The sequence below is a fragment of the Capra hircus genome, chromosome 5 (assembly GCF_001704415.2).
Source record: "Capra hircus breed San Clemente chromosome 5, ASM170441v1, whole genome shotgun sequence".
Taxonomy (NCBI): domain Eukaryota; kingdom Metazoa; phylum Chordata; class Mammalia; order Artiodactyla; family Bovidae; genus Capra; species Capra hircus.
Genome location: NC_030812.1, coordinates 10,561,334 through 10,586,882, shown reverse-complemented (window position 1 = coordinate 10,586,882; position 25,549 = coordinate 10,561,334). Strand labels below are relative to the sequence as shown.

The 25,549-nt window shown below is 39.1% G+C and overlaps 1 protein-coding gene across 2 annotated transcripts in view; it reads right to left on the bottom strand.

Annotated features, from left to right (window-relative positions):
- The window catches only part of ACSS3 (acyl-CoA synthetase short-chain family member 3), a 165,062-nt gene that overhangs the window by 20,226 nt on the left and 119,287 nt on the right, over nucleotides 1-25,549 (bottom strand). For both annotated transcript variants that reach the window (XM_013963698.2, XM_018047605.1), the window contains 3 exons: nucleotides 16,433-16,528; nucleotides 13,394-13,457; nucleotides 1,822-1,903 (listed from right to left, as the gene is read on the bottom strand). In XM_013963698.2, the coding sequence (XP_013819152.1) occupies nucleotides 1,822-1,903; nucleotides 13,394-13,457; nucleotides 16,433-16,528 (242 nt within the window). The remainder of the gene's footprint in view (nucleotides 1-1,821; nucleotides 1,904-13,393; nucleotides 13,458-16,432; nucleotides 16,529-25,549) is intronic.

Here is a 25,549-nt window from a genome sequence, read left to right as displayed (position 1 = left end):
CAAGAGAATGAAAAATCAAGAATAAGAATTAGAAAGAAAGAAATATTCCTTCCCCTAATGCTTCAGAATTGCGTTAATACCTGTATGATGAGCTTGGGCTTCCAGATAAATCCAGGCAAGTCACTATTTGTGTTTCTTAATCTTCCTAAGACTCAGTATGCTCATCTATTAAACAGGGTAATGGGCCATGCCTTATAAGGCTATGAGAAGCATAAATGAGATGGAGCATATAAAGAGGGCAGACTGAGGCACATCATAAATCCTCAATAATTGGCAACTCTTACAGCAATTACTGTAAGAAAGGCAATCTAGAATACAGTTAAGAACATGGGCCCTGGAGCCAGAAATTATGGGTCCAAAAGTCAGCTCTGTTACTCTAAACAGTGCGCAAGTTACTCAACCCTTCTGAGCTGTTCAGTTGACAGGGCTGAGGTAACAAGACAGAGTCTAGATTCACTATACCTAGTTTAATCATAAACTACGGTTCATGGGGCTTTGAAGGAGCTTTCAATTTTGTTAAAGGTGCTCATGTTGAAAACCACACTCACATATCATATGTCACTGTCAGGCTGTAATTAATCCCATCAGTTCTCTGATGATTTGACTGGGGCCCATTGGGCAGATAGATGGGGCTTATTGGCGTCAATTCTAGACAAATCTTCTTGGCCACAGTCCCTTGGGGCATGTTTAATCTTGGCTACTGAGGTCATTTAACCCTGAGATGTCTTTGTCAAGGAAGCTATTTTAATTCTTGTTATTTGTCTAGTTGATTAGGTTAGGTTTCCTTCACTCACAAATATAAAGGATAGAATGCTAAGTACTTAGACTCACCTTTGTTTTCTAATGCAATTCTAATCACTCATTCTTTTTCTACCCAGTGCATAATGAGGACCAGGTATTTCTCTAAGGGAAAGAAATAGAGGTGAAAAGACAGCAGCAAGATGAGAGTGGGACCCTTTTGTGTACTATCAATTATGTACTATTATAAACATAAACCACAGAGTAACAGGAAAAGGATAAGACAGAATGCAAAAAGATACTTTTCGTTATCCAAAGCACTAAAGTTGGATGTTGAGTATACTGTCTTTATCCTGTATTTGTGTTTTAAAATAAAGAACTCAGAGGGCACTCAGGAATGAATGCCAATAATAGGGTTAGGGATTAAAAAAATACAATTTCTGGCAAGCAGAACGAACGTTCCTCAAATTTTGCTCATACAGAGGAGGCATGCATGACTGCTAAGCTGCTTCAGTCGTGTTCAACTCTTTGCAACCCTAGGGACTGTAGCCCGCCAGGCTCCTCTGTCCTGAGCTTCTCTAGGCAAGAATCCTGGAGTGGGTTGCCATTCGTCCTCCAAGGGATCTTGCCAACCCACAGATGGAACCCATGTCTCCTGCGTCTCCTGTGCTGGCAGGTGGGCTCTTTACCACTAATGAGGTTCTAATGACAACTGTCCAGTTCCAATCAGGTGTTCCCAGTCTGTGAGGAGGAATCCAATGCAAGAAATCATATAGAAAGTCTCCAAAAGTTTTAGTTTAGCAAAACCTTTCCTAAAATGAAAGGCTGTTAACTTTCAGAAAAAAATAAGAGAAACTAAGATATTTCTATGTCCAGAAACTGATTAAAAAAATATTAAAATGACTTATTCAGACATTTGAGCTTTGGGCATTCTTTCCCTCTGAGGGCTGGAAACTGGTCCAGATAACCTTTAAGGGTAGCTTTGTGATCCATGATTCTAAGAGTAAGCTGATCAATGTAATAGGCGAGAACTACAGAGAAGTATGTAAGGTGAGTTTAAAAAAAGAATAATAAAATTCTTACAGGAAATTTTTCAAAGTATAAATGCTTGAATGCCTCTTGATTCTTCCAGAGTCCTGAAAACGCTCCAGGCGGTAATGGCAACCTTATGTAAAAACAGAGCATGAGAATTAGGATGAAAGTGGTAATAAAGACAGATTGATTAGAAGTAATCATTTTCCACCATGATGAGTAAGAACAATTCAAGTCCCACATTGAATTGTAACCCCTAAACCTGATAGATAGATCAGGTCTAACTGTGAGTGAAGCAGCTGACCAAGACATAGCAAATTCACGGAGGGGTAACTGTAGTTTCTGAGAAGGGCACCAAAGGCACATATCTTGGCATTCAGATAGTGATTAGCATCAATCATTGTTTTGGTAAGAAGTATAACATCTGCAAAAAGGAACCAGAAATGCATCATTATATTACTTTTTAAGGGAAATTTCCTTCCACCATAGGCAAATAAATCAATCTATTTTTGACGTATCAAGGTACCAACTGCCCCCTTCGCCAGTCTCGTGTAGTGAGATGATCCAATGAAACATCCCATGAACAGTCTTATCGTCACAAACACTGTGCCTCCCCACTCTTCCCTCTCCTAGTCTTCCTCTTCACGACAATACAGACCTATGTTATTTCTCACCCCTATGAACTCATGAAGACATGTGAGCGTATAAAATAGAAGATAGCATATATCTGTTCTTTGTAATCAATTTCCTCTTCAATTTCCTTCTTTTTTTTTCCATAGTATTAAACAGGGATTATATATAAGAATCCGCCTGCAATGTGGGAGACCCCAGTTCGATTCCTGGGTTGGGAAGATCCCTTGTGGCTCAGATGGTAAAGAATCTGCCTGCAATGTGGGAGACCTGGGTTCGATCCCTGGGTTGGGAAGATCCCCTGCAGGAAGGCATGGCAACCCACTCCAGTATTCTTGCCTGGAGAATCCCATGGACAGAGAAACCAGTCCATGGGGTTGCAGAGAGCCAGGCACGATTGAGCAATTAAGCACACACATATGGCAAAGGCTCACCTCTATCTGTGCGTGCGTGTGCTCAGTCATGTCTGATTCTTTGTGACCCCGTGGGCTCAGCAGCCCACCAGGCTCCTCTGTCCACGGAGTTTTCCAGGCAAGAATACTGGAGTGGGCTGCCATTTCCCACTCCACAGGATCTTCCAGATCCAAGGATCAAAACTGAGTCTCTTGTGCCTCGTGCATGGGCAGGCAGATTTTTTTACTATATCACCTGCGACGCCCATATCTATCTATCTTTACATAAATAAATAAGTAAATTCTCATATCACTTCCCTGTAGGAAGTATCACCTATCAAAAATAACCACTCAGCGTATTTTCTGGACACAGAGACTTGTGAGATGCTTTATAGTTTATAAATTTAGATATTATAAAATTTAAAGATTTTCAAAACCCTACCCTCTGGTACTCACACAAGACACCAAGGGAAGCAGTGATTTCATAGTGCTGACATGGGAAAATGGAAGGTGAGGCAGACACGGTGACTGCCAACATGAGGCAACATGACCCACTTCCAACCCCAGTATTCGACTTCTGAGACACTGAATTGTACTCTCACATTCTGTCAGGAGAAAATGCTGTCCACAGTGGGATCTGCCACCCAGCTAGGATCATCCTTTTCCACCATGTCTAGCCTGCCCAAGCTCTTCCCTTGCTAAGTCTCCTTTCTGTACTATTTTAAGATGGAGGAAAACTGTGACCTCCGTGTTTCTGGACCTCGTATCATTTCATAAAACACATGGGAAGGCATTTTATAACCAGAAAAATTAAAAACTACAGAGATACTGCTGTATTGTTACTGCTGTTACTATTACTGCTCATCGCTAACTTGCAGGAAGCCGGCAAGCGGAAGCATACAATCCCTTCAGGTCCTTTAACTGACTTTTCTATGTTAGGCTGTATTGGAGACAGCAGAGCTCGGTGGGGTCTGAGGTACATTTGAATGTGCACGTTGGGTAGAGGAGGAGCAGTTTCTACTTAGTTCCACCTGATACAGAGATACACAGAACTGCTGATCCAAATTCTTAACACATAATATTGCCCATACAAAGAACAATGCGTACATGCTGGAGGGCGACCAGAAGGAGAGAAGCAAATCGGGGTTTAATGAAGAGACAGGTGGATTTAAGATGTGAAATACTTAAGCAGAACTAGCCAATGGAGAGAGCGTGGAGATTTGAGAGTTAGAGAAGAAAACACCAAAAGAATTCTTTGATCATTTAATTAACTTATTCATTCATGCACACATTAACTCCTGCATTTATTTTCTGCATTCAATCAAGTATTTGTGGAGTGTTTGGCATTCCTCAGTCACTATGTTAGACATGAATAGTAAATATATATAAACCATTTTCCAAGATGAACAGAGATTCTGGCATATTGTGTATTACAGGAAATTTAGTGTTTTTTTAGAACATGTAGGGAGAAGGACTGTAAAGAATGATGTCTATTCCATTTAATTAATGATATAACATCAACAATCTTGAGTGTTTATATTCAAGATATTTGTCAGGCAAGTTTTACAGATGGTTAAACCCTATACTATCAGGAACTCTTGGAAGGGAACTTTTTTTTATCACCAGCCAAGGTCCCATCATTTCATGGGAAATAGATGGGGAAACAGCGGAAACAGTGTCAGACTTTATCTTTTGGGGGCTCCAAAATCACTGCAGATGGTGATTGCAGCCATGAAATTAAAAGACGCTTACTCCTTGGAAGAAAAGTTATGACCAACCTAGACAGCATATTCAAAAGCAGAGACATTACTTTGCCAACAAAGGTCCATCTAGTCAAGGCTATGGTTTTTCCAGTGGTCATGTATGGATGCGAAAGTTGGACTGTGAAGAAAGCTGAGCGCTGAAGAATTGATGCTTTTGAACTGTGGTGTTGGAGAAGACTCTTGAGAGTCCCTTGGACTGCAAGGAGACCCAACCAGTTCGTTCTGAAGGAGATCAGCCCTGGGTGTTCTTTGGAAGGACTGATGTTAACGCTGAAACTCCAGTACTTTGGCCACCTCATGAGAAGAGTTGACTCATTGGAAAAGACTCTGATGCTGGGAGGGATTGGGGGCAGGAGGAAAAGGGGACGACAGAGGATGAGATGGCTGGATGGCATCACGGACTCGATGGACATGAGTTTGAGTGAACTCTGGGAGTTGGTGATGGACAGGGAGGCCCGGAGTGCTGCAATTCATGGGGTCGCAAAGAGTCGGACACGACTGAGCGACTGAACTGAACTGAAGGTATGAATCTGTGGCAAATGGCATATGTGTCTCGTCCTGAGTCATTTTTGAGATGCCCCTAGGAAACTTCTTTATTATCCTCAAATCTAACTGAGGAACAGGCAGGAAAGCAAGATATGAAGTTGCAGTTGATAATTAGTAGGATAAAGTAAGAGAATGCTACCAATTCTTCACTAATAAAGTCTGGTGAATTGAAAAGTTCAAATGTTAATTGACTATTGAAAAGAGACTCTAAAGAAGGAACATTGGAAGGTAACACTTAACGGTCCTAATGCAAAGCAGGAAAGAAGAGGGAGTTCCCGAACTGGAAGTATCAATGATTTTGTACATGAATATGTATAAAATATGTGAGAAGCAATAGTCTCCAGAAAAAAAGTTAGGTGTATATGAGCTAGAGCAGAATTGTTTTCTGCAGTATTCAAAAGTAACACTTTTCTTGTTGCTAACCTAATGCTTATTCTATATTAAATGCAGGTTTACTTAGAAAAAGAATACTTTTTTTTTTCTGTAGTTACAATAGCATAAAAATTCATTGGAAAGGTAGATGGAAGGAAATTTTCTGAAAATACTAAGAAACATGCTGGTTAATGCCTTGTTGTTTACAAGTTCAGTCACTAAATCCTGACTCTTTGTGACCCCACAGACTGCAGTTCCCCAGCTTCTCTGTCCTTCACTATCTCTCAGAGTTTGCTCAAACTCATGTCCATTCAACCATTTCACCCTCTGTCGCCCCCTTCTCTTTCTGCCCTCAATCTTTCTCAGCATCAGAGTCTTTTCCAATGAGTCGGCTCTTCACATCAGGTGGCCAAGTACTGGAGCTTCAGCTTCAGCGTAAGTCCATTCAATAAATATTTAGGGTTGATTTCCTTTAAGATGTGCTTCCCTTGTGACTCAGCTGGTAAAGAATCCACCTGCAATGTGGAGACCTGGGTTCGATCCCTGGCTTGGGAAGATCCTCCGGAGAAGGGAAAAGCTACCCATTCCAGTATTCTGGCCTGGAGAATTTCACTGACCGTATAGTCCATGGGGTCGCAAAGAGTCAGACTTGACTGAGCAACATTCACTTTCCTATAGGATTGACTGGTTTGATCTACTTGCTATCCAAGGGACTCTCAAGAGTCTTCCCCAGCACCATAATTCAAAAGCATCAATTATTTGGTGTTCAGCCTTCTTTATGGTCCAACTCTCACATCTGCACATGACTACTGGAAAAACCACAGCTGTGACTATATACACCCTTGTCAGCAAAGTGATTACCCTGTTTCTTAATACGCTGCCTAAGTTTCTCATAGTTTTTCTTCCAAGGAGGAAGATTCTTTTCTTTTCTTGGCTGCAATCACCATCCTCAGTGATTTTGGAGCCCAAGAAATAAAATCTGTCACTGTTTCCACTTTTCCTGTTCTATTTGCCATGAAGTGATGGGACTGAATGCCATGATCTTCGTTTTTTGAATGTTGAGTTTAAAGTCAGCTTTTTCACTCTCTTCTTTAACCCTCATCAAGAGGCTCTTAGTTCCTTAGAGTGGTGTCATTGGTGTCATCTGCATATCTGAAGCTGTTGCTGTTTCTCTTGGAAATCTTGATTCCAGGTTGTGATTCATCCAGGCCAGTATTTCACGATGCACTCTACATATAAGTTAAACAAGCAGGGTGACAGTATACAACCTTGATGTACTCCTTTCCCAATTTGGAATAAGCCTGTTTTTCCATGTCCAGTTCTAACTGGGGCTTCTTGACCCACATACATAGCAGGCACAAAAGGTGGTCTGGAATTCCCGCCTCTTCAAGATTTTTCATAGTTTGTTATGATCCACAGTCAAACGCTTTAGTCAACGAAGCAAAAGTAGATGTTTCTCTGGAGTTCCCTTGTTTTTTCTATGACCCAACAGATGTTGGTACTTTGATCTCTGGTTCCTCTGCCTTTTCTAATCCAGTTGTTATATCTGGAAGCTCTCAGTTCACATACTGTTGACATAGCTTGAAGGATTTTGAGCATTACCTTGCTAGCATATGAAATGAGCACAAGTGTATGGTAGTTTGAGCATTCTTTGGCATTGCCCTTCTCTGGGATTGGAATGAAAACTGACCGTTTTTAGTCCTGTGGCCACTGCTGAGTCTTCCAAATCTGCTGACATATTTATGGTAGCACTTTAACAGCATCATCTTTTAGGATTTGAAATAGCTCAGCTGGATTCCACCGTCTCTACTTTGTTCATAGTAATGCTTCCTAAGGCCCACTTGACTTTACACTCCAGGATGTCTGATTCTAGGTGAGTGATTACACCATCATATTTATCCGGGCCATTAAGACCTTTTTTGTACAGTTCTTTGCATTCTTGCCACCTCTTCTTAATATCTTCTGTTTCTGTTAGGTCCTTGCCGCTTCTGTCCTTGATTGTGCCTATCTTTGCATGAAATGTTCCCATGCGATCACTAATTTTCTCAAAGAGCTCTCTAGTCTTTCCCAGTCTATTGCTTTCCTCTATTTTTTGCATTTTTCAATTAAGAAGGCTTTCTTTTCTCTTCCTGGTTTTCTCTGGAACTCTGCATTCAGTTGGGTATATCTTTCCCCTTCTCCTTTGCCTTTTTTGTCTCTTTTCTCGGCTATTTGTAAGGCCTCTTCGTATAACCACTTTGCCTTCTTGCATTTCTGTTTCTGTGGGATGGTTTTGGTCACAGTCTCCTGCACAATGTTATGAATCTCCATCCATAGTTTTTCAGGCACTCAGATCTAAGGCGTTGATTATCATCCTTCAAATATAAGGTCAAATGCTACCACCCTGTGATATCTTCCCTAAGTCTTCCCAGAGTGAAAAGGAGAATTCTGTTACAACCCATCCAATTGTGAATGTGGAGTTCCTCTTAAAGAATACTTTTTTCAAGTGTTAGTCACTCAGCTGTGTTTGACTTTTTTGCAACCCCATGGGCTGCAAACCTGGAACCCTACCAGGTTCCTCTGTCCATGGAATTCTCCAGGCAAGAATACTGGAATGGGTTGCCATTCCCTTCTCCGGGGGATCTTTCTGACCCAGGGATCAAACCTGGGACCCCTGCATTGCAGACAGATTCTTTACCATCTGAGCCACCAGGGAAGCCCATTCTTCCCACAGAAATCCTTAAACAGCTAATGAAGGAAGAGAAGATCCATCACTGTAGAAGGTAAATATCCCTGACCAATCTGAAAAATAAAACTCCTAGGTGCCTCCAATCCCACATAAAGGATAGTCTATATTCAATACTCCACCAGGAATGCCCATTTGTATCAGAAATAAATTGAAGACAGAACTCCTGTTCCCTAGAGAATTCTAGAGTCAGATCCCAACTTTGCACTCTCAGAATTTCCTGTGAGATCTTTAGGTTCTACTGGAGATTTTCCTATGAAACTATTATTCGTCTCCCCAGAAGTGACTTAGTAGGCCACAGTTTCTTTTTCTCTGGGTAGACAAACAACTGGGTAAGAAATGTGAGTTCTAGCTGCATAACTACTAATGATGTTTAGATTTTAATGATGTTTTAGATTTTAAAAAAATGAGATAATATATGTCCCACTGCCGAACTCACAGTGTTGTTTTAAGGCTAATAAAAAGATCATACTAAAATCTGCATAGGAGATGTAGGAAGGAATGGGATAACAACCCCATGCCAGCCCTGGTTTAGTCAAAGGATACCCTGGTGAACGAAAGCTATCCTGATGTCCCGAGACAGAAGCCCAGTGAGTGACCAAGTCACTCTTGCCAAACTGTAAAGATGCGAACAAACATCATTAAGGACCAAGTGTTCAATATCTGGAGGCTGAGAAACCAGCAGGCACCAGAGTAAACCCCCCCAGACGAGGCCATCTAACTCCCTGGCACCCCATTACTGCCTGCAGGGCACAGGCCAGCGGACACAGCAAGAGGCAGACAAGCTGCGCTTCCAACAGCAACAACTGTGTCTGGCCAAAGAAAAAGGTGTGTCCACGAGTCAGGAAGAGTCAGAGACCCATGGCTTTAGTAACAGCGAGCGCTGTGGCACTGAGGAAAGCAACTGCAGTTCAATTTGCTTTCATGCCCTGCGCAGTGTTGCCTGGAAATTACTGACTCATAGTTTTATTTCTGTACTTTGGAGCTCTGGATGCAATTACAGAAAAACCTTCTAAAATTCATGAACATTCTGTATTCATAGCAATTCAGATATCATAACTTACCCACAAAATGAACTGCCTGGAGTAAGTTTCAAAATCAAAAGAATTTTCTACCTCCATGCAGGCATGTCATTTTCTCTTCTTATAGAAAGATAAATTCTTTGAAAGCAAGAAATCTACAAGAACTGTAAAAGTCATGTTTATTACATCATAGGATCTATAGTAGTTTAGGAATCTCTAAAATGTCTACCTTCTCATTAGGGATCCTCAAGAGAAAATCAGGGATTTTTAGAAAGCCTTAACAAAGGAAGTTAAAAGAGCAAAAGTGGATCAAGAGGGTTTTTTTTTTTTTTTTTTTTTTTCAAAATTATCACATATTATTATTTCTGATTTAGGGATGAGTCATCATAACATGATAAAATGAATCATACAATGGTGCTAAGCTATGCTTAGCTATGCTTAGCACCTTGTAAAACTTGGACATATGATTATAGCTTCAGATTTTAAAGAAATTGCAGGAGAAAGATAATTTCCAATATCATTTACACTAGTCATAACAGATTTTATAGTGCAACAAGAAGCTACAGCTGTATTTACAAAAAGCAAACAAATTTGGGATTAAAACAGTGAGACATAATATATATGTTTGTACTGAATTACTTTAATGTAGTTTGAGCTCCATACATTTCAAACATTCCATGTAGATTTTTCTCTCTATTTTTCTAATCACTTCAAGTATAACTAATGAACATGAACAGCATTACAGAATACTGTTCTTTTAAAGAATATTCCTCTTAATTATTACATAAGTACTAACAAAAAGTGTAAGTAGGAATAATAGAGAAGAATGACACCTAACTCTGACTGGCAGTCACTCCCCACAATGGCTTTTAAAGCCAGACCAGTTTTAAGTCCCTCATGAACTGAGTCACTCTTATTATTGGTGGCCTTACTTTATATCCATGCAAAGATAATAAAGTATAGCAATACACCATACAAACTAGAACATCTTCTGAAAAAGAAAAGGTTATATTTTTGCTTTTGAAATCATATAGCAAGTAGACATACCTATAGCTTACCATTGATTATTATTTCTTAACAATCACTGCACAGATTCAGGAATGATGGGAAGAAAATACAACCTACATGTTTGCAAATAAAATGAAACATTTATGAAGACTATATTGACAATGAAGTTGATATGATGTTAAATGTTATAAATTTTTAATTTCTCAATACAGTTGAGAAATACAATGTATTGAGTCAATACATTTCTTAAAGATTAGAAGCTCAGACAAAAACCTTAACCAAAAACCTTTTGAAAGTGAAAGCGTCCTGTCTTTGCAGCCCCATGGACCACCAGGCTCCTCTGTCCATGGAATTCTCCAGGCCATTCCCTTCCCCAGGGGATCTTCCCGACCCAGGGACTGAACCCAGGTGTCCTGTATTGCAGGCAGATTCTTTATCATCTGAGCCACCAGGGAAGCCCACAGCCACCAAGCAGTTCTGGGGACCCAGGTAGCTACTGGTCCCTTCTTTAGAATATGGTCTACCTGGAAAATTATTCTCTCCTCAAACTACAGTTTTTTTAAGCCATGGTAATGTTTGAAAGTTAAGAAGGTGTGATTTTCCCTTAATTCAATTAAACATATATCTATTAATGTGCTCTTAAAAAGCATTCATTGGACATTTTCCATTCTGGATGAATGATACGTCCCCTCAAGGCACACAGAATAGCTCTAGATGAATACACACAAGTCTTGATAGACATTAAATATGAAATACCCTAGCATACTGCAAGCAACCATTGGGATGCGTGAATAATTTTCAGGTCAATGAGTCAGAATGGAATAGCTACTGCAGATGAGAGTTTCAAAATGAAATCCTTACTATCACAGGTAAAAATGAGTTCCTGAAATAAGGTTTCAAGAGTCGGAGATTTGAGAAAAAAAAAGACAGATCTTGGTGGTAACTGTTTTGGGGGTGTTTTTTTTTCATTATTTCTATCTTACTTTTTGAAAATAATTATATATATTTTTTGAATATAATTTTATATATATATGTGTATATATATATATATATATATATATATATATATATATATATATATATATAATATTTACAAACACCTAGTTTTACTATTAGGAGAAGGCAATGGCAACCCACTCCAGTACTCTTGCTTGGAAAATCCGATGGACGGAGGAGACTGGTAGGCTGCAGTCCATGGGGTCGCACAGAGTCGGACACGACTGAAGTGACTCAGCAAGCAGCAGTTTCACTATTAACCTAAGGGAGGAATCCAAGTCCACTGCATGTCGTAATATTCTGTATCATCAAATAATTTATAGTGAAATCTCAGAATCCCAAATCTGTACAATAAAATTCCCTGTTTATGAACAGAGAGGGGGAATAAAATCATTCTGAATTGGAGACAATCTAAAGTACAGAATATTTTAAGACAATAGTTGTGTCATTTTCAAGTACTTGAAGTAACACTAATGGGTATGCGAAAAAATTATAGTTTATTTGCTTTATTATTTTGGAATGGTTGTGGGTGAAGCCACCAGTAATTAGAGTGACAGGATGCATGAGGGATTAAAACTATGCTGGCATCAAATGCTACCTCTGGGATCTTGCAAGCACTGCTTTATGAAACAGATGACTCACTCAGAGTTAGGGGTGATATAAACATGTAAGCTGCTGGAGTGCTTTTAAAAATTCTCACAAACCATGTACTTCCCTAAGCAAGCTAGATATTCACCCACAATTTTGTTCAGATTTATTATTTAGCAAGCCCTCCCCTTTTCCCCAACACTTTTCCCCTTTCAATTTCAATCAATTGAAAGATTTTAATCAATTCTATGTTAATATGTACTCCTATTCAGAAAAATATGAATATAAATGGCATATTCAGAACTAATTTTCCATTTGCCAACACGTCTTAAAATTTAAATTAAAATAGTGATAAAGTGTTTTCGTGTTTACTGTTTACAATAGGAATCTGAGAAGAGCTGTACCATAAGGTGCATCTCCTCTATAGATTTTTGTGAGGTTACAGCATCTCTCCCTGAGAAAAAAACACATGCTTTTAAAAATTACTATTTATCATTTAGTCTTTAAAGAACTTAAAATGTTTATTAACCTGAGGAAAAATTTTATACCAATCTGAGAATGCCAAGTAATAAGAGTTCTTTTAAATAAACAGAAAATAAAACTTAAAAAAACACACATACAGTGTTCTTTAGTTATAACAGCTCATTCTGGGAAATTCTACTACTTAACATATGTCAGTAAAGATGACAACATCATGCTAATCAGAGGCACTAAAGCTACCTGTATCAGTCATCAAAATGTCACATATTGTGTGTCTCCAACTTAACTTCCATTTCAGCTGCTCCAAGCTTAATAATTTCAAAGTATTAATTCAACCAAAGTAAGTTTGAATATTTTTATGATAAATTCTAACATTTTATCTGTCAAATGAACAATGATGAAAACTGTTAGCAAGGAACTGCGGTACCTGAAGAGTCAGGAATTACATGTCACGCTACTATTTGACCCATGCTACTAATTACACATTTAGAAATTTATTCAGTACCATTGTAATGATCAGAAAAGACAACACAAAAAGGTTATTCAATACAGCATTATTTATAATCATAATATTAAAAAAGACTAAGAGGCCTAGAAAGGGGATAAACATTTTTAACAGGTAGATAAAATTTAAAATGCTGTGAGGTAGGGTTAAGTAAAAACAGGAGTACATAAGAATAAACTAATTTCAACAATCTAAAATGCTTGTCAAAAAAAGTCATATATATATACATATATATACATATATATATAAAACAAAATTAACACTTGTTACTGAAGTGTTACAGTATAAAAACTTTATATACTTCTTCATATTTTTGGTATTCATATTAATTTTATCATATGTGTATTACTTATATAATCAGACACATTTTTTAAAAGATGCAAGATTTATCTTTTTAAAAATCATATCTAAATTGGTACCACTTTATGGGGCTTCCATGTTTAAATTATAAGACCAGGCAATGAGTATTGTTAAACAACACGCAAGCTTCTTCTGCAACCTCTTCACTAGTAATACCATTGCAACCACTCTATTTTTTCTTAATCTTCTATATCAATTCTTGCTCTTTTAAATAATAGATGGCAAATTTTGCTTACTTTACCACGATGTTTCCTAAACACCGAGCCTTCAGTTTTTGCATGTTGTCATCCAAAATCATAACTGCAAAGTAAAATATAGATAAACAAATAAAAACAAATAACCTTAAAGCTTGAAAGTTTTCACATTTAATCTACCAACTCTAGCTTAAAAAAGGCATCCTTTAACTCCTGTGAGATCATGAACATTTATAAATATGCCAAAATGTCTCAGAAATTTTAAAGTGTACATGTCTTTGATTTTTAATTAGATAATTCATTTTCTTCAGAGTCTTCCTTAAATAAGGACACTATTTTGAACATGCTGGTAATATTAAAATCTATGTTTATACCCATTCAAACATAACCTTTCATTCTGTCAAAAATATTAAAAATATGTACAGCTTTTCAAAATTAAAGGATACAAAGTTTTAAAATACAATCAAAACATATTTTGAAAAATAAAAATAAAGAATTTAAAAGCCTGGCAAACTCTTTTTTTCTGATTTAAGGCTTAATATCCACTTATGAGCTTTAAAGGTCAATTTAACCTTCCCAAATATTATCCCAATGTGTTCTGTGCTACACTGTTAAAACCCTGAAGGATTTTAGGAAACCAAAGCTTGTATCCATAGCAGTAACCTAGTACAAACTAGAAATAAGGACATATCATTATGTTTTAAGCTTTAATAGATCCTTTTTGTGGCTTCATCCATCCAAGTTATTCTACTCAAAAAAGTGATCAGAAAAGAAGAGTATTACTTCCAGAAAAAGTTAGTTGCTCCCATCTCTGTGTTCCCAGAGCACTATTCTATTCTGACAATTATTGGCGGTGTCAGTATCTGTCTCTCCCTAGATGTGAGCTCATTAAAGGTGAGGCCATGATGCATGATAATTCATCTTTGTTTCCCCAAATCTCAGCACAGTGGCCAATTTACTATGTGCCCCGGAACATATTCTCATTCTATTACCTACCCCTCCAATTTCTCTATCTAAAAACTGGAAATAATTCCCTTCTCATAGTGTTGTGCAATAATCACTTGAAAAGAAAAGTCAGCAACAATCTTGCATAACATACTAAATAAATGAGAGATTGAGTATTACATTACATTGCATATTTCTTACACAAAATGGTGTTCTTTCCTTTCCCAAAAGGATATGGCTTTTTTCATTATAATATTAAATGTTACATTATACTTTTGAATCTCTGAATAACCACAAAACATAAAAATCATGAGTCATAAAGTCTTTATTTCCTTGGTTATACTTTAGTTCCAGTGCTTAAGCTGTGCTGTCTGTAAGCTAATGACTTTCAGACAATGAGAAATGTCTGTACTGAAATTCCATGAGGCATCAAAGCTTTAACTCTTTCTTATAACTGGATATAAAAATGGTACTGAAACGCTGAAAGGGAAATGGAGTCAACATCTCCCACGGTCATCGGCCCCTAAAAATGACCCAACACAAAAGCATTTTTCCTGATAAAAGGAGTAGAGATGATAGAACTGTTCAAAGGGAGGATTTCACTGAAGTTGGGTTCACCCTTCCATGCCTGGAGAAGTCACTGACTTCACAAAGTATCTATTCTTACCCTTAAAAAAAAAAAAAAAAAAAGTTGTGTCTTTTTATAAATATATCTGCTAGGCTAAAGCAAATAATCCTTAACCAGTCATTGTCCTAGAAAGAAAATATAATATTTTTATATTAGAGAAGTAAAAGACAAAGCTCTAAACTTTGTATTTCTCATGCAAATACAAACTGTATGGAGGAATTATTGTCTTTCCAGATGCTGGGTTTAAGCTAAATGTGTGACCTTATGCAAACAGTGTAACTTCTGTATCCCATTTTTCTTGTCTGTAAAATGAATGTGTACATCTCAAACAAGTCAGTCCCTCTGGCTTCTCTGAAATACTAATGACCCTACTAGCTAAGACTTCATTCAGTTTTCCTACCAGCAGGCACTGTGTTAGTGCTTCATTGTGTTCCATCACAAAAAACAACCCTACGAAGCATACAGAATTCTTGTTCCCATTTAGAAATAAGGAAATTGAATGTTTGACTTGTACAATAAAGCATAACTTACACAAGTTACTTTATATAACATATACAACTAAGAGGTGAAATCCAGAGGAAATTATTGACTGTTATAATCACTACTGATGACTTAAAAAAACTTAGATGGAAAAGATAGCGTATCTCATTGTCACATTCTGCCAACAAGGATGAAACTGTTTTTTCTTTTTAGAATCTTTACTCTTCATGCTCATCTTCTAGCCAACAAGTTTCAAAAACTTTATTGTCACCCCTAAAATAAAAGATAATATATATAATGGGAACAACTGCAGCTTTTAATACAGAAACAAACAAACAAAATAAAACACAACGGTCTGCACTGTCCGCGGGACCTAACCAGCTGAATTACTTTTGCAAAGTTATTTAGTCGCTCTGGGCACCAGCTAACTCATCGCTAAAATGGGAATAATACCACAAAATTAAATAAATTCATCATTAATTGAAACAATGTATGCAAAGTACTCAGCACCTAGCATATATTCCGTCAGTATTAATCTCTCACATAGGTCCTTGCACGCATGCTAAATCGCTTCAGTCGGGTCTGACTCTTTGCGACCCGCTGGACTGTAGCCCACCAGGCTCCTCTGTTCAAGGGATTCTCCAGGCAAGAATACTGGAGTGGGTCGCCATGCCCTCCTCCAGGGGATCTTCCCAACCAGGGATTGGACCCGTGTCTTCCGTCTCCTGCACTGGCAGGGGGCTCTTCACCACTAGCGCCACCTGGGAACCCCGTAGCTCCTTAACTTGCCTTATATTTTGACAGTTATTTACAACATGCCCTTAGAAGTCTAGAGTATCACTTCTGATAAAACTGGCTAATAACAAAAGTTATCACAAAACGTTAGACATTTTTAATACAAGGCATTCACTCAATCAAATACTTATTAAGCACCTACTACGTTTCAATCAATATGATTCACACTAAATACAGAAAAATACCAAATTTATTAACATTACATATTTCAAGTAATCAAGGTAATTTCTCACCATTGTATCCTGGAACACTTTTTCCTGCTTGCCCTGGAGGAGGTGTTTTAGAATTACCTAATCCAATGCAAGATGCTGTAATTGGGGATCCAGTCTCTGGAGAAACAAGCAATATTTATGATTTAATATTTCAACTTGAGATCATAATGTTTCTTCGGTGCTTGCACTGCCCCTCTCCCTCCACAGAATTTCATTGCATGAGGAATAAATAGGGCAAGCCTATTTTTAAAAATGAAACAAATCCAGTAATTTATATCCTATCGACATTTTTAAAACTTAAGGATACAAATTTAGAATCATATACATAGCAGTGTTCCTTTTAAAGAAAGGCCCCTTTAGTGTTCTCAGTTGTGAATCAGCAGGCATGAAGAATGGAGAATTATGTGGCTGTGACAGTTTTACAAAACACAGTAAAAACTGAAAAATCTCTAGTAAAGATGCTTTCTTTTAATTCACCTAAAGTTATTTTATCAGGGTAAGTAACAGCAAAAGGAAAAATATTTCTGTAATTTATAACTTAGTCTCTGGAACAGGTAACACCAAGATTTTTTTAAATATATATGAGCAGTATCATATTCTAATTTTTTAAGAACTACTTTTGCCTAGAAACCTTGCTTCGAAAACTAAATTCATCAATATTTTATCATTTTCCTCTTAATCTGCTGCTCCTGGACTTCTGAAGGCCCAAAACCTAGGGAGGAAGATATTTATGTTATGCTGATTATTTCCTCAAGATCAGTGACTTACAATTAGCCTGCATTGATTATCGAAAACTTTTAAATTTGTCTTCTCTGTCTGAAGTTATAACAGAATAATAGCAGCTATTATTAATACATGATAATCATAAGTTCTGAAACTTTTATAATTTTTTTATAAAGCAATGCATTTGTTATTATTGGCAAATGCAAGTTTGAAGTTACTGGAATATTCTGAATATGAGATTTGTCTCTGTGAGGAGCAAGTGGGTATTGATACTAAACAGTTTCAGAACTATTTTACATACATAAATGTATACCTACATACATTCAAGGGATTAACTGTCAAAATAATGAGATACAAAGTAATCCAAAATATTATTAACATCTATCTTCCTAAGGACCCAGAATGTGTTTCTTTCACCATGATTTATCACATATTTGTGTCACTTTAGGATACATTTATTACTGTTCTTTACCTTCTAGAGTAGTTCAGTGTATTATTCACATTTTGATGGCAGCTCAGCTGGCATCAGTCACAGAGGAGAACTCTCAAACATTAAAACCCAGTTCCTGAGTCACAGTTCAGTGCTTAAGACGCTAAGCCAGATGGTCACTGCTGAGCAGAAGCAGGGAGTAACCAGAGCAGACACTGCTGCTGTTTAACAAAGAATTCTCAAATATTTTCATATGATGACAAAAAATCAGGAGGTATTTTATGACATGGCATTCTATCAGCTATGAGCATTCTTCCCATAGCACAATTAAAGCAAGGGAGGAAATCCCCAGGTTTGGAAATTTAGCAGCATTTTCCCTTTGCCTTTTGGAAAATCTCTGAGTACTCATCTCATCTCAGCTACCCTTGAAGAGCCATGGTGATGACAGGAAGCAGCCCTGCAGAATGAGGTGCTTAAAGGAAGGTGCTCAGAACAAAGTGACAGGAAGAACAGAAGCTACTAAGACACAGTCGGAAAGAAGACGTCCCCTTCGAGACGCTGCTGCTCCCCCTCCCACCCTGGAGAGAAGCAGCTGCTGAAGTCAGTCTGCTATTTCTGAAGCATATCTTGTCAAGTTGAGTTGATGAGTAGGGCCACTCCAGTCATCTGAAGTTCAAATTCTCCACATTTCTTGTAGGCAGCAGATTCTAGAAGCAGCGATAGGCATTAGAGCCACTGGAAAGTACGTTTGTAGGTTCTGGAGCCGTCCACTGATAAGTTGCTGAGAGGCCATGCTCATCTTCTCTAGATTTTCTGATATTAGTGTGTGTGCTACCAGAGAGTGCACTCATTGACTTTATTTGTATATTCATTTTGGGGATTAAAAAGAACTGTGTGTAGTGACATACAAAGGGCACAGACAAAATGACAGATCCTAGGAATCCAAGTCTAATAAGGAGCCACAGTCAGGACAAAAATGGGATGCAAAAGACCCAACAAAGACTGGTTGTTGGAGACTTTGCTTTCTCTCTTTATACTTCTGAGTGTCCTGAGACCCAAGAACTGATTCATCACCACTGGAGGCACACCGGTGCGTGCTCACACATTCCTGCACACCCACTGATTGTGTAACCACCCTGGCTGCCAGTGGGTCCATATACAGAATAGGCTTCCAGCTGGGGAAAGCCCCCAGGAAGGCTGCAGTCCTTAAACCCCAAAGGACTCCCAAAGCCCCATTTCAAAGATGTGCTAAACACATCTGCTTCATATTGCACAGGCTGTTATTAACTGGCTCGCAATAATCTAAGCTGATGGAAATCCAGATGTAACATGTGGACTGGGAAATAGCTACAAGAAAGAAACCACAACATTCTCTTTGAAGAAAACAACTGGACACTTCATTTGGAGAACTCTTTCCAAAGACATCCAACCTTAGAAAGGTACAATGCTCAGCAACTCACCACCACAATTTCTTTAGATAACAGACAACCAGGAAGAAGATGGGTGGAAATCGAAAGTTGTGAAGAGTAAGTCATCTGGGTGTGTTTATATCCATACTGCCTTAGAAGCTAATATAGACACTTCACTATTATTTCAGCATTTTTACTGCCTCACTCCACCTTATTGCATCAGTAAGCTATTACCCCCATGAAGTTTCCAACCCCTAACTCTAAAGTAGGAAAAGGAAAGAGAACAAATCAACATAATTTTCTCAAATATGAACTATGCTGTGTGCCATGTATAAGCGCTTTTTGCTTGTATTATTGCATTGAATCCAACTATAAGCTGATAGAAAAGGAAATATCATTTTAACAGATTTAAAGAATTGAAACTTAACATAGAAAATTTAAACCATTACCCTAGTCCGCATGGTTCTTTCAGAGGAAGAATGCAATGGAACAGACAAGGGTACTACTTGGAAGGCTCTCACGCAGAACACAGACGATGAGAAGAAAAGAGAGCTCGTCCAGACTACATGACAGCAGAGGAAGAAAAACCTTTCTGACCAGGAGTGAGTCCAGTCTCTCATATTTGCAAACTGAAGTAACAGGGTACATATCACTTACTAGCAAATATTTATTGAGCAGCTATTATGAGCTAGGTGCTCTCATTAGACCTGGGGATAGAGCAATAAACAACAGTGACCAAAATCTCTATATTTATGGAGCTCATAGTTTATTTGGGGAAACAAACAATAATAACAGATAAAAGTACAATATACAGCATGTTAAAAAGAGATAGTTACTAAGAAACTAAAGATAGTATAGACAGGATATGAGATGAGATGTGATGGGAAGAGACTGCCGTTTTAAACTGGGTAGCCAGAAAATAAACTCCCAGAGAAGTGACCTTTGAGTGAAGACCTGAAAGAAGAGAGGACACGTGCCTTGGATCTAGGGACAAAGAGTCCAGGAAGAAGGAACTGCAAGTGCCAAGGTCCCGCAGGTAGATGTTTTCCTAGAGCACTTGAGGAATAGTGAGGCAGTCAACATGACTGAAGCAGAACCAACGAGGAAAGCATTAACAGGAAATAAGGTAAGAGAGACAGTGAGAGGCAGCAAAACTGCTTCAGAGTTCTCATCAGTTCAGTTCAGTCGCTCAGTCGTGTTGGACTCTGTGCGACCCCATGGACTGCAGCACGCCAGGCTTCCCTGTTCATCACCAACTCCCAGAGCTTACTCAAACTCATGTCCATTGAGCCAGTGATGCCATCTAACCATCTCATCCTCTGTTGTCCCCTTCTGCTCCCGCCTTCAATCTTTCCCAGCATCAGGGTCTTTTCAAAAGAGTCAGTTCTTCACATCAGGTAGCCAAAGCATTGGAGTTTCACCTTCAACATCAGTCCTTCCAATGAATATTCACAGTTGATTTCCTTTAGGATTGACTGGTTGGATCTCGTTGCAGTCCAAGGGACTCTCAAGAGTCCTCCCCAACACCACACTTCAAACAGCTGAGAAAAGAAGAGAAGCTAAAGGCAAAGGAGAAAAGGAACGATATACCCATTTGAATGCAGAGTTCCAAAGACTAGCAAGGAGAGATAAGAAAGCCTTCCTTAGTGATCAGTGCAAAGAAATAGAGGAAAACAATAGAATGGGAAAGACTAGAGATCTCTTCAGGAAAATTAGAGATACCAAGGGAACATCTGTGGTGTAAGATGGCAGAGTAGAAGGCCATGCACTCATCTCCCGCGAGAGCTCCAGAACTACAACTTGCTGCTGGACAACCGTCGACTGGAAAATGTTGGATCCCACCGGAAAGAGATACCCCACATCCAAGGGCAAAGGAGAAGCCCCAGCAAGATGGTAGCAGGGGTGAAATCACATTTAGAATCAAATCCCTTACCTGCCAGACGCTCAGAGGGTTCAAACAAACCTTGTGCACACCAGGACCCAGGGACCCCAGAGACTGGGCCAGAACTGTGTTTGGTTGTCTATTGAGGAGGTACAGGTCAGCAGTGGACTGCTGCGGGGCAGGGGCTCTGGGTGCAGCAGGCCTAGGTATGGAGGAGGTCGCCATTAACCCCACCATAGAACCACCAGAACTTACACAGGACTGGGAAACAGACTCTTGGAGGGCATAAACAGAACCTTGTGTGTACCAGGACCCAGGAGAAAGGATCCGTGACCCCACAAGAGAGTGACCCAGACTTGCCCTGAGTGTCCAGGAGTCTCCAGCAGAGGCATGGGTCAACAATGTCCTGCAGCAGGGCTGGGGGCACTGAGTGCAGCAGCGTGAGCAAGGCCCTGCCCATCAGAACAAGACCCAGCTTCCCCCTCAGTCAGTCTCTCCCACCAGGAAGCTTCCTTAAGCCTTTTATCCTTCTCCATCAGAGGGTAGACAGAATGAAAACCACAATCACAGAAAACTAGCATAAGACCTTAAATTTTTAGTCTGAGTAACGTTGCCATCTCAGATATGCAGATGATATCACCCGTATGGCAAAAAGTGAAGAGGAAGAATACAGCCTCTTGATGAAGGTGAAAGAGGAGAGTTGAAAACTCTGGCTTAAAAACTCAACATTCAAGAAACTAAGATAATGGCATCTGGTCCCATCACTTTATAGCAAATAGATGGGAAAGCAATGGAAACAGTGACAGACTTGATTTTCTGGGCTCCAAAATCTCTGCAGATGGTGGCTGCAGCCATGAAATTAAAAAACATTTGCTCCTTGGAAGAAAAGCTATGACCAACCTAGAGAGCATATGAAAAAGCAGAGACATTACTTTTTAACAAATGTCCATATAGCCAAAGCTATGGTTTTTCCAGTCATGTATGGATGTGAGAGTTGGGCCATAAAGAAAGCCGAGCTCTGAAGAAATGATGCTTTTGAACTGTGGTGTTGGAGAAGACTCTTGAGAGTCCCTTGGACTGCAAGGAGATCCAACCAGTGTATTCTAAATGAAATCAGTGCTGAATATTCATTGGAAGGACTGATGCTGAAGCTGAAGCTCCAATACTTTGGTCACCTGATTGAAGAACTGACTCATTAGAAAGGTCCTGATGCTGGGAAAGGTTGAAGGCAAGAGGAGATGGGGATGACAAAAGATGAGATGGTTAGATGGCATCACCTACTCAATGGATGTATGTTTGAGTAAGCTCTGGGAGTTGGTGATGGACCGGGAAGCCTGACAAGCTCCAGTCAATGGGGTCACAAAGAATCAGACATGACTGTGTGACTGAACTGAACTGAACTGAACTGAACTGAACTGAATGTTGCAAGCTAATGAAGATTTTCAAACAAAGAAGTTAACGAATCACAGCAATGCAAGCTGGGAAAGACTGAAGGCAAAAGGAGAAGGGGATGGCAGAGGATGAAATGGTTAGATAGCATCACCGAATCAAGGGATATGAATTTAAGCAAACTCTGGGAGACAGTAGAGGACAGAGGAGCCTGGCAGGCTACAGTCCATGTGTTGCAAAAAGTCAGACATGATTTAGCCACTGAACAACAACAACAATGCAAATCGAATTTACTTAAATATTTGAGCATCATTCGGGTTTTATGATCAGGTTTATTCTATCTGGGGTTTTGAGAGAGATATATGGGACAAAATGGACAGATGGGAGCTGTTTTAGGATGGTTGGTTAATGATAGAGATTCCTGTGGCTGCCTGAACATCAAGAAGCAATTCAAAAAACTGACAAAAATACTAGAGCCCGGTTAGGGGGTAGACAGGAGGCAGACTGCCCAGAAAAGACAAAGACAGTCATCCTTGTTATGTAAGAGTTGTGCGCGTGTGCATGCTCAGTCATGTCTGCGACCTCAGGGACTGCAGCCCACCAGGCTCCCAGGCCACGGGATTCTCCAGGCAAGAATACTGCAGCGGGTTGCCATTTCCTCCTCCAGGGGATCTTCCTGACTGGAGATCAAACCCGCATTTCCTGTATCTCCTTCACTGGCAGGCAAATTCTTTACCACTGTCACCAACACATGCGTGCTTCAGTCATGTCTGATTCTTTGTGACCCCATGGACTGCAGCCCACCAGGCTCCTCTGTCCACGCCGCATTTCTGAGAGGCAATATGGCAATTCTTATTAAAAAAGCCTTAAAAATGGCAATTCTTAGACAAACTCTTAAAAACTGATCCTAGCCTTTAACGCAGCTGTTCCACTTTAGGGGATATACACAAGGAAATATTTGAAAGAGCTCACAAACATTAAGCACCAAGAATGTTTATCACATGCAAATGTTTATATTAGAGTTTAAAAGATTATCCAAAAAATAGGAATTATTCCATATTAAGGAGTCATGCAAAATCATTCAAATACTATTGGAAAATATCTAGTGATAGGAAATAATTCTCACCAAACACTGTTTAGATAAAAGTTGTAAAACAATGCATACTATGATTTAAGTTTTTGATAAATATTATACATTAGGGAAAAACTTATTTTTTGGCTAGGTACACATTCAAGTATTAACAGAATCTCTGAATACCACTTATGAATGATGAGCAAAAGGGAAATTACACTGAAGAGTCCTGAGGCTACATCTACAACTCTGAAATCTCTCCATGGTGGTGGATTAAAGGTGGATGCAATTTACTTTGGGCTTTTGACGGCTTTGAGTAACAGAAAAGAGTGAAAGTGATGCTTTGTCAGTTTCTAAGCACAGACCGTAAGAAATTCAGAATATTGTCTCAAGAGTGAAGTGCCATGTAAGACGGTCCACTACTCCAAAGCCTCCAAGCTAAAAATGCCACTTGCAAGCTTTCCAGACAACAGTCCTAACTGAGTCCAGCCTTCCAGCCTATCCCATGAGTGGGAAGCCATCTTGGACCCTCTGGACCAGCTCATTCATCACACAATTTTCTCTTGGTTGTCTCAATCAATCATACAAAATCCCTGATTGAGCTCAACTCATATCTTTGATCCATAAAATCATGAATTAGGGTGGCTGTTTTAAGCCACTAGGTTTTAAGTATTTTTTATACAACAATAGATACTTGGAACACTTGCCATTATAACTGTGACAAAATCTTTCAGAAAATAATTGTGCATGTAATTATATGAAAACACTCTCCTAGCCTGCAGCTGAAATCAGATGCTTCTTGGATGCTTTGAGAATCATTTGTATCGGTAGGACCAAAGTGTAATCCCTGACATTCTGTACTTGGGAAATGTTTTCTGACTAGTAAATACATACTTACATAATTTAGGCTCGGGCTCCCCATATCAAGATCAGGGTTCTTAAAAAAATAAGCAGCAAACCCCACAATACAATCCCAAAATGGATAAGGGAGCAAGACAAACAGAAGACTCAGGTAAGCGAGGAAGGGGAAAAAAAAAAGCTGTATATTACTGTTAGGATTCTGCTGCAATCTTTTTCTCATTCTTAGAATGATATTCAAAGGTCAGTCCTTCAATAAATATTTATTAAATATATCAGAGTTGATTAACACATTTCTTTTGGGGAAAAAGGAGTGTTAAAGGTGGAAAGACATGCCTAACAGAAATAGAAGGATGTGCAAAGTTGAGAAGTTAGACCAACCACCAAGGGACTGACTTCAAGCTATTTAGCAGAGCAAACTTTGTGGGGGTTGGGGGTGGGGGGTCGAGTGTGAGAAGAAGAGGCGAAGTAGAGAGATAATAAGGACCAAAATGAGAGAGGGGGGCAAAGGAGGACCACTAAGTGCCTTCTGTGCCATGTTAAGAAGTTTGGCTATTATTCTGGGAACACTGGGGGACTCAGGGATTTGTTCAGAACTGCATTTTAGAAAAAGGTCTTCAATTGCAAACTGGAGCACTAAAATGAGAATCCCAACCCAGAGCTAGAAATCAATCAGATGGTGGTGGTCTGAGGCAGCAGTAGTAGACGGCGAGACCAACTTGGACTTACACTGAGCATTAAAAGGCCTTGATGACGGTTTGGATACAGAGACAGGAAAAGAGGGAGAAATCCAGGACAAGCTCCAGGGTTTTGGTTTACAGATGAAAGACAACATAGAAAGCAGATATGAGTGAGGGCTAAGAGGAAGAACGTTATGCAGGTTTAGATCTATAAATAAGAGCTCCTGCTATATCTGGAAGTCTGCCACTGTGCTCCCAGAGGTTCTAGAAACACTACATTTAAGCAATATGGATTTTAGAAGTTGGTGGCCCATGCAGAGAGTTAAAGTCCTGGAAATAAATCAATTCAGTGGCCCAGGGCCCTTGAGTCATATTAATCACAGCATCATGATGGGCACAGAAGCAATTTGTAAAGAAACCATTCTCTACACCTCTAAATCTATACTGTGAGCTATAAATAACTTGAATGGTGGTAGCAGAAAGAAAGCAGAGACAGTGAGATGTACCACAATGAAAGAAAATCAATTTAATCTTTTGTGTTCATGAGATAGGACGATCACAGTTTAAGATACTTAATTCAAAGCAGTCTAACTTTTGGTACTGGGAGTAAACCATTAATTCAAGCTGTGAGACGCTGGTCTTATCCTACTCTCTTACCAGCAAGCTGCCTCTCACCTTAGAGACTTTCATAAATA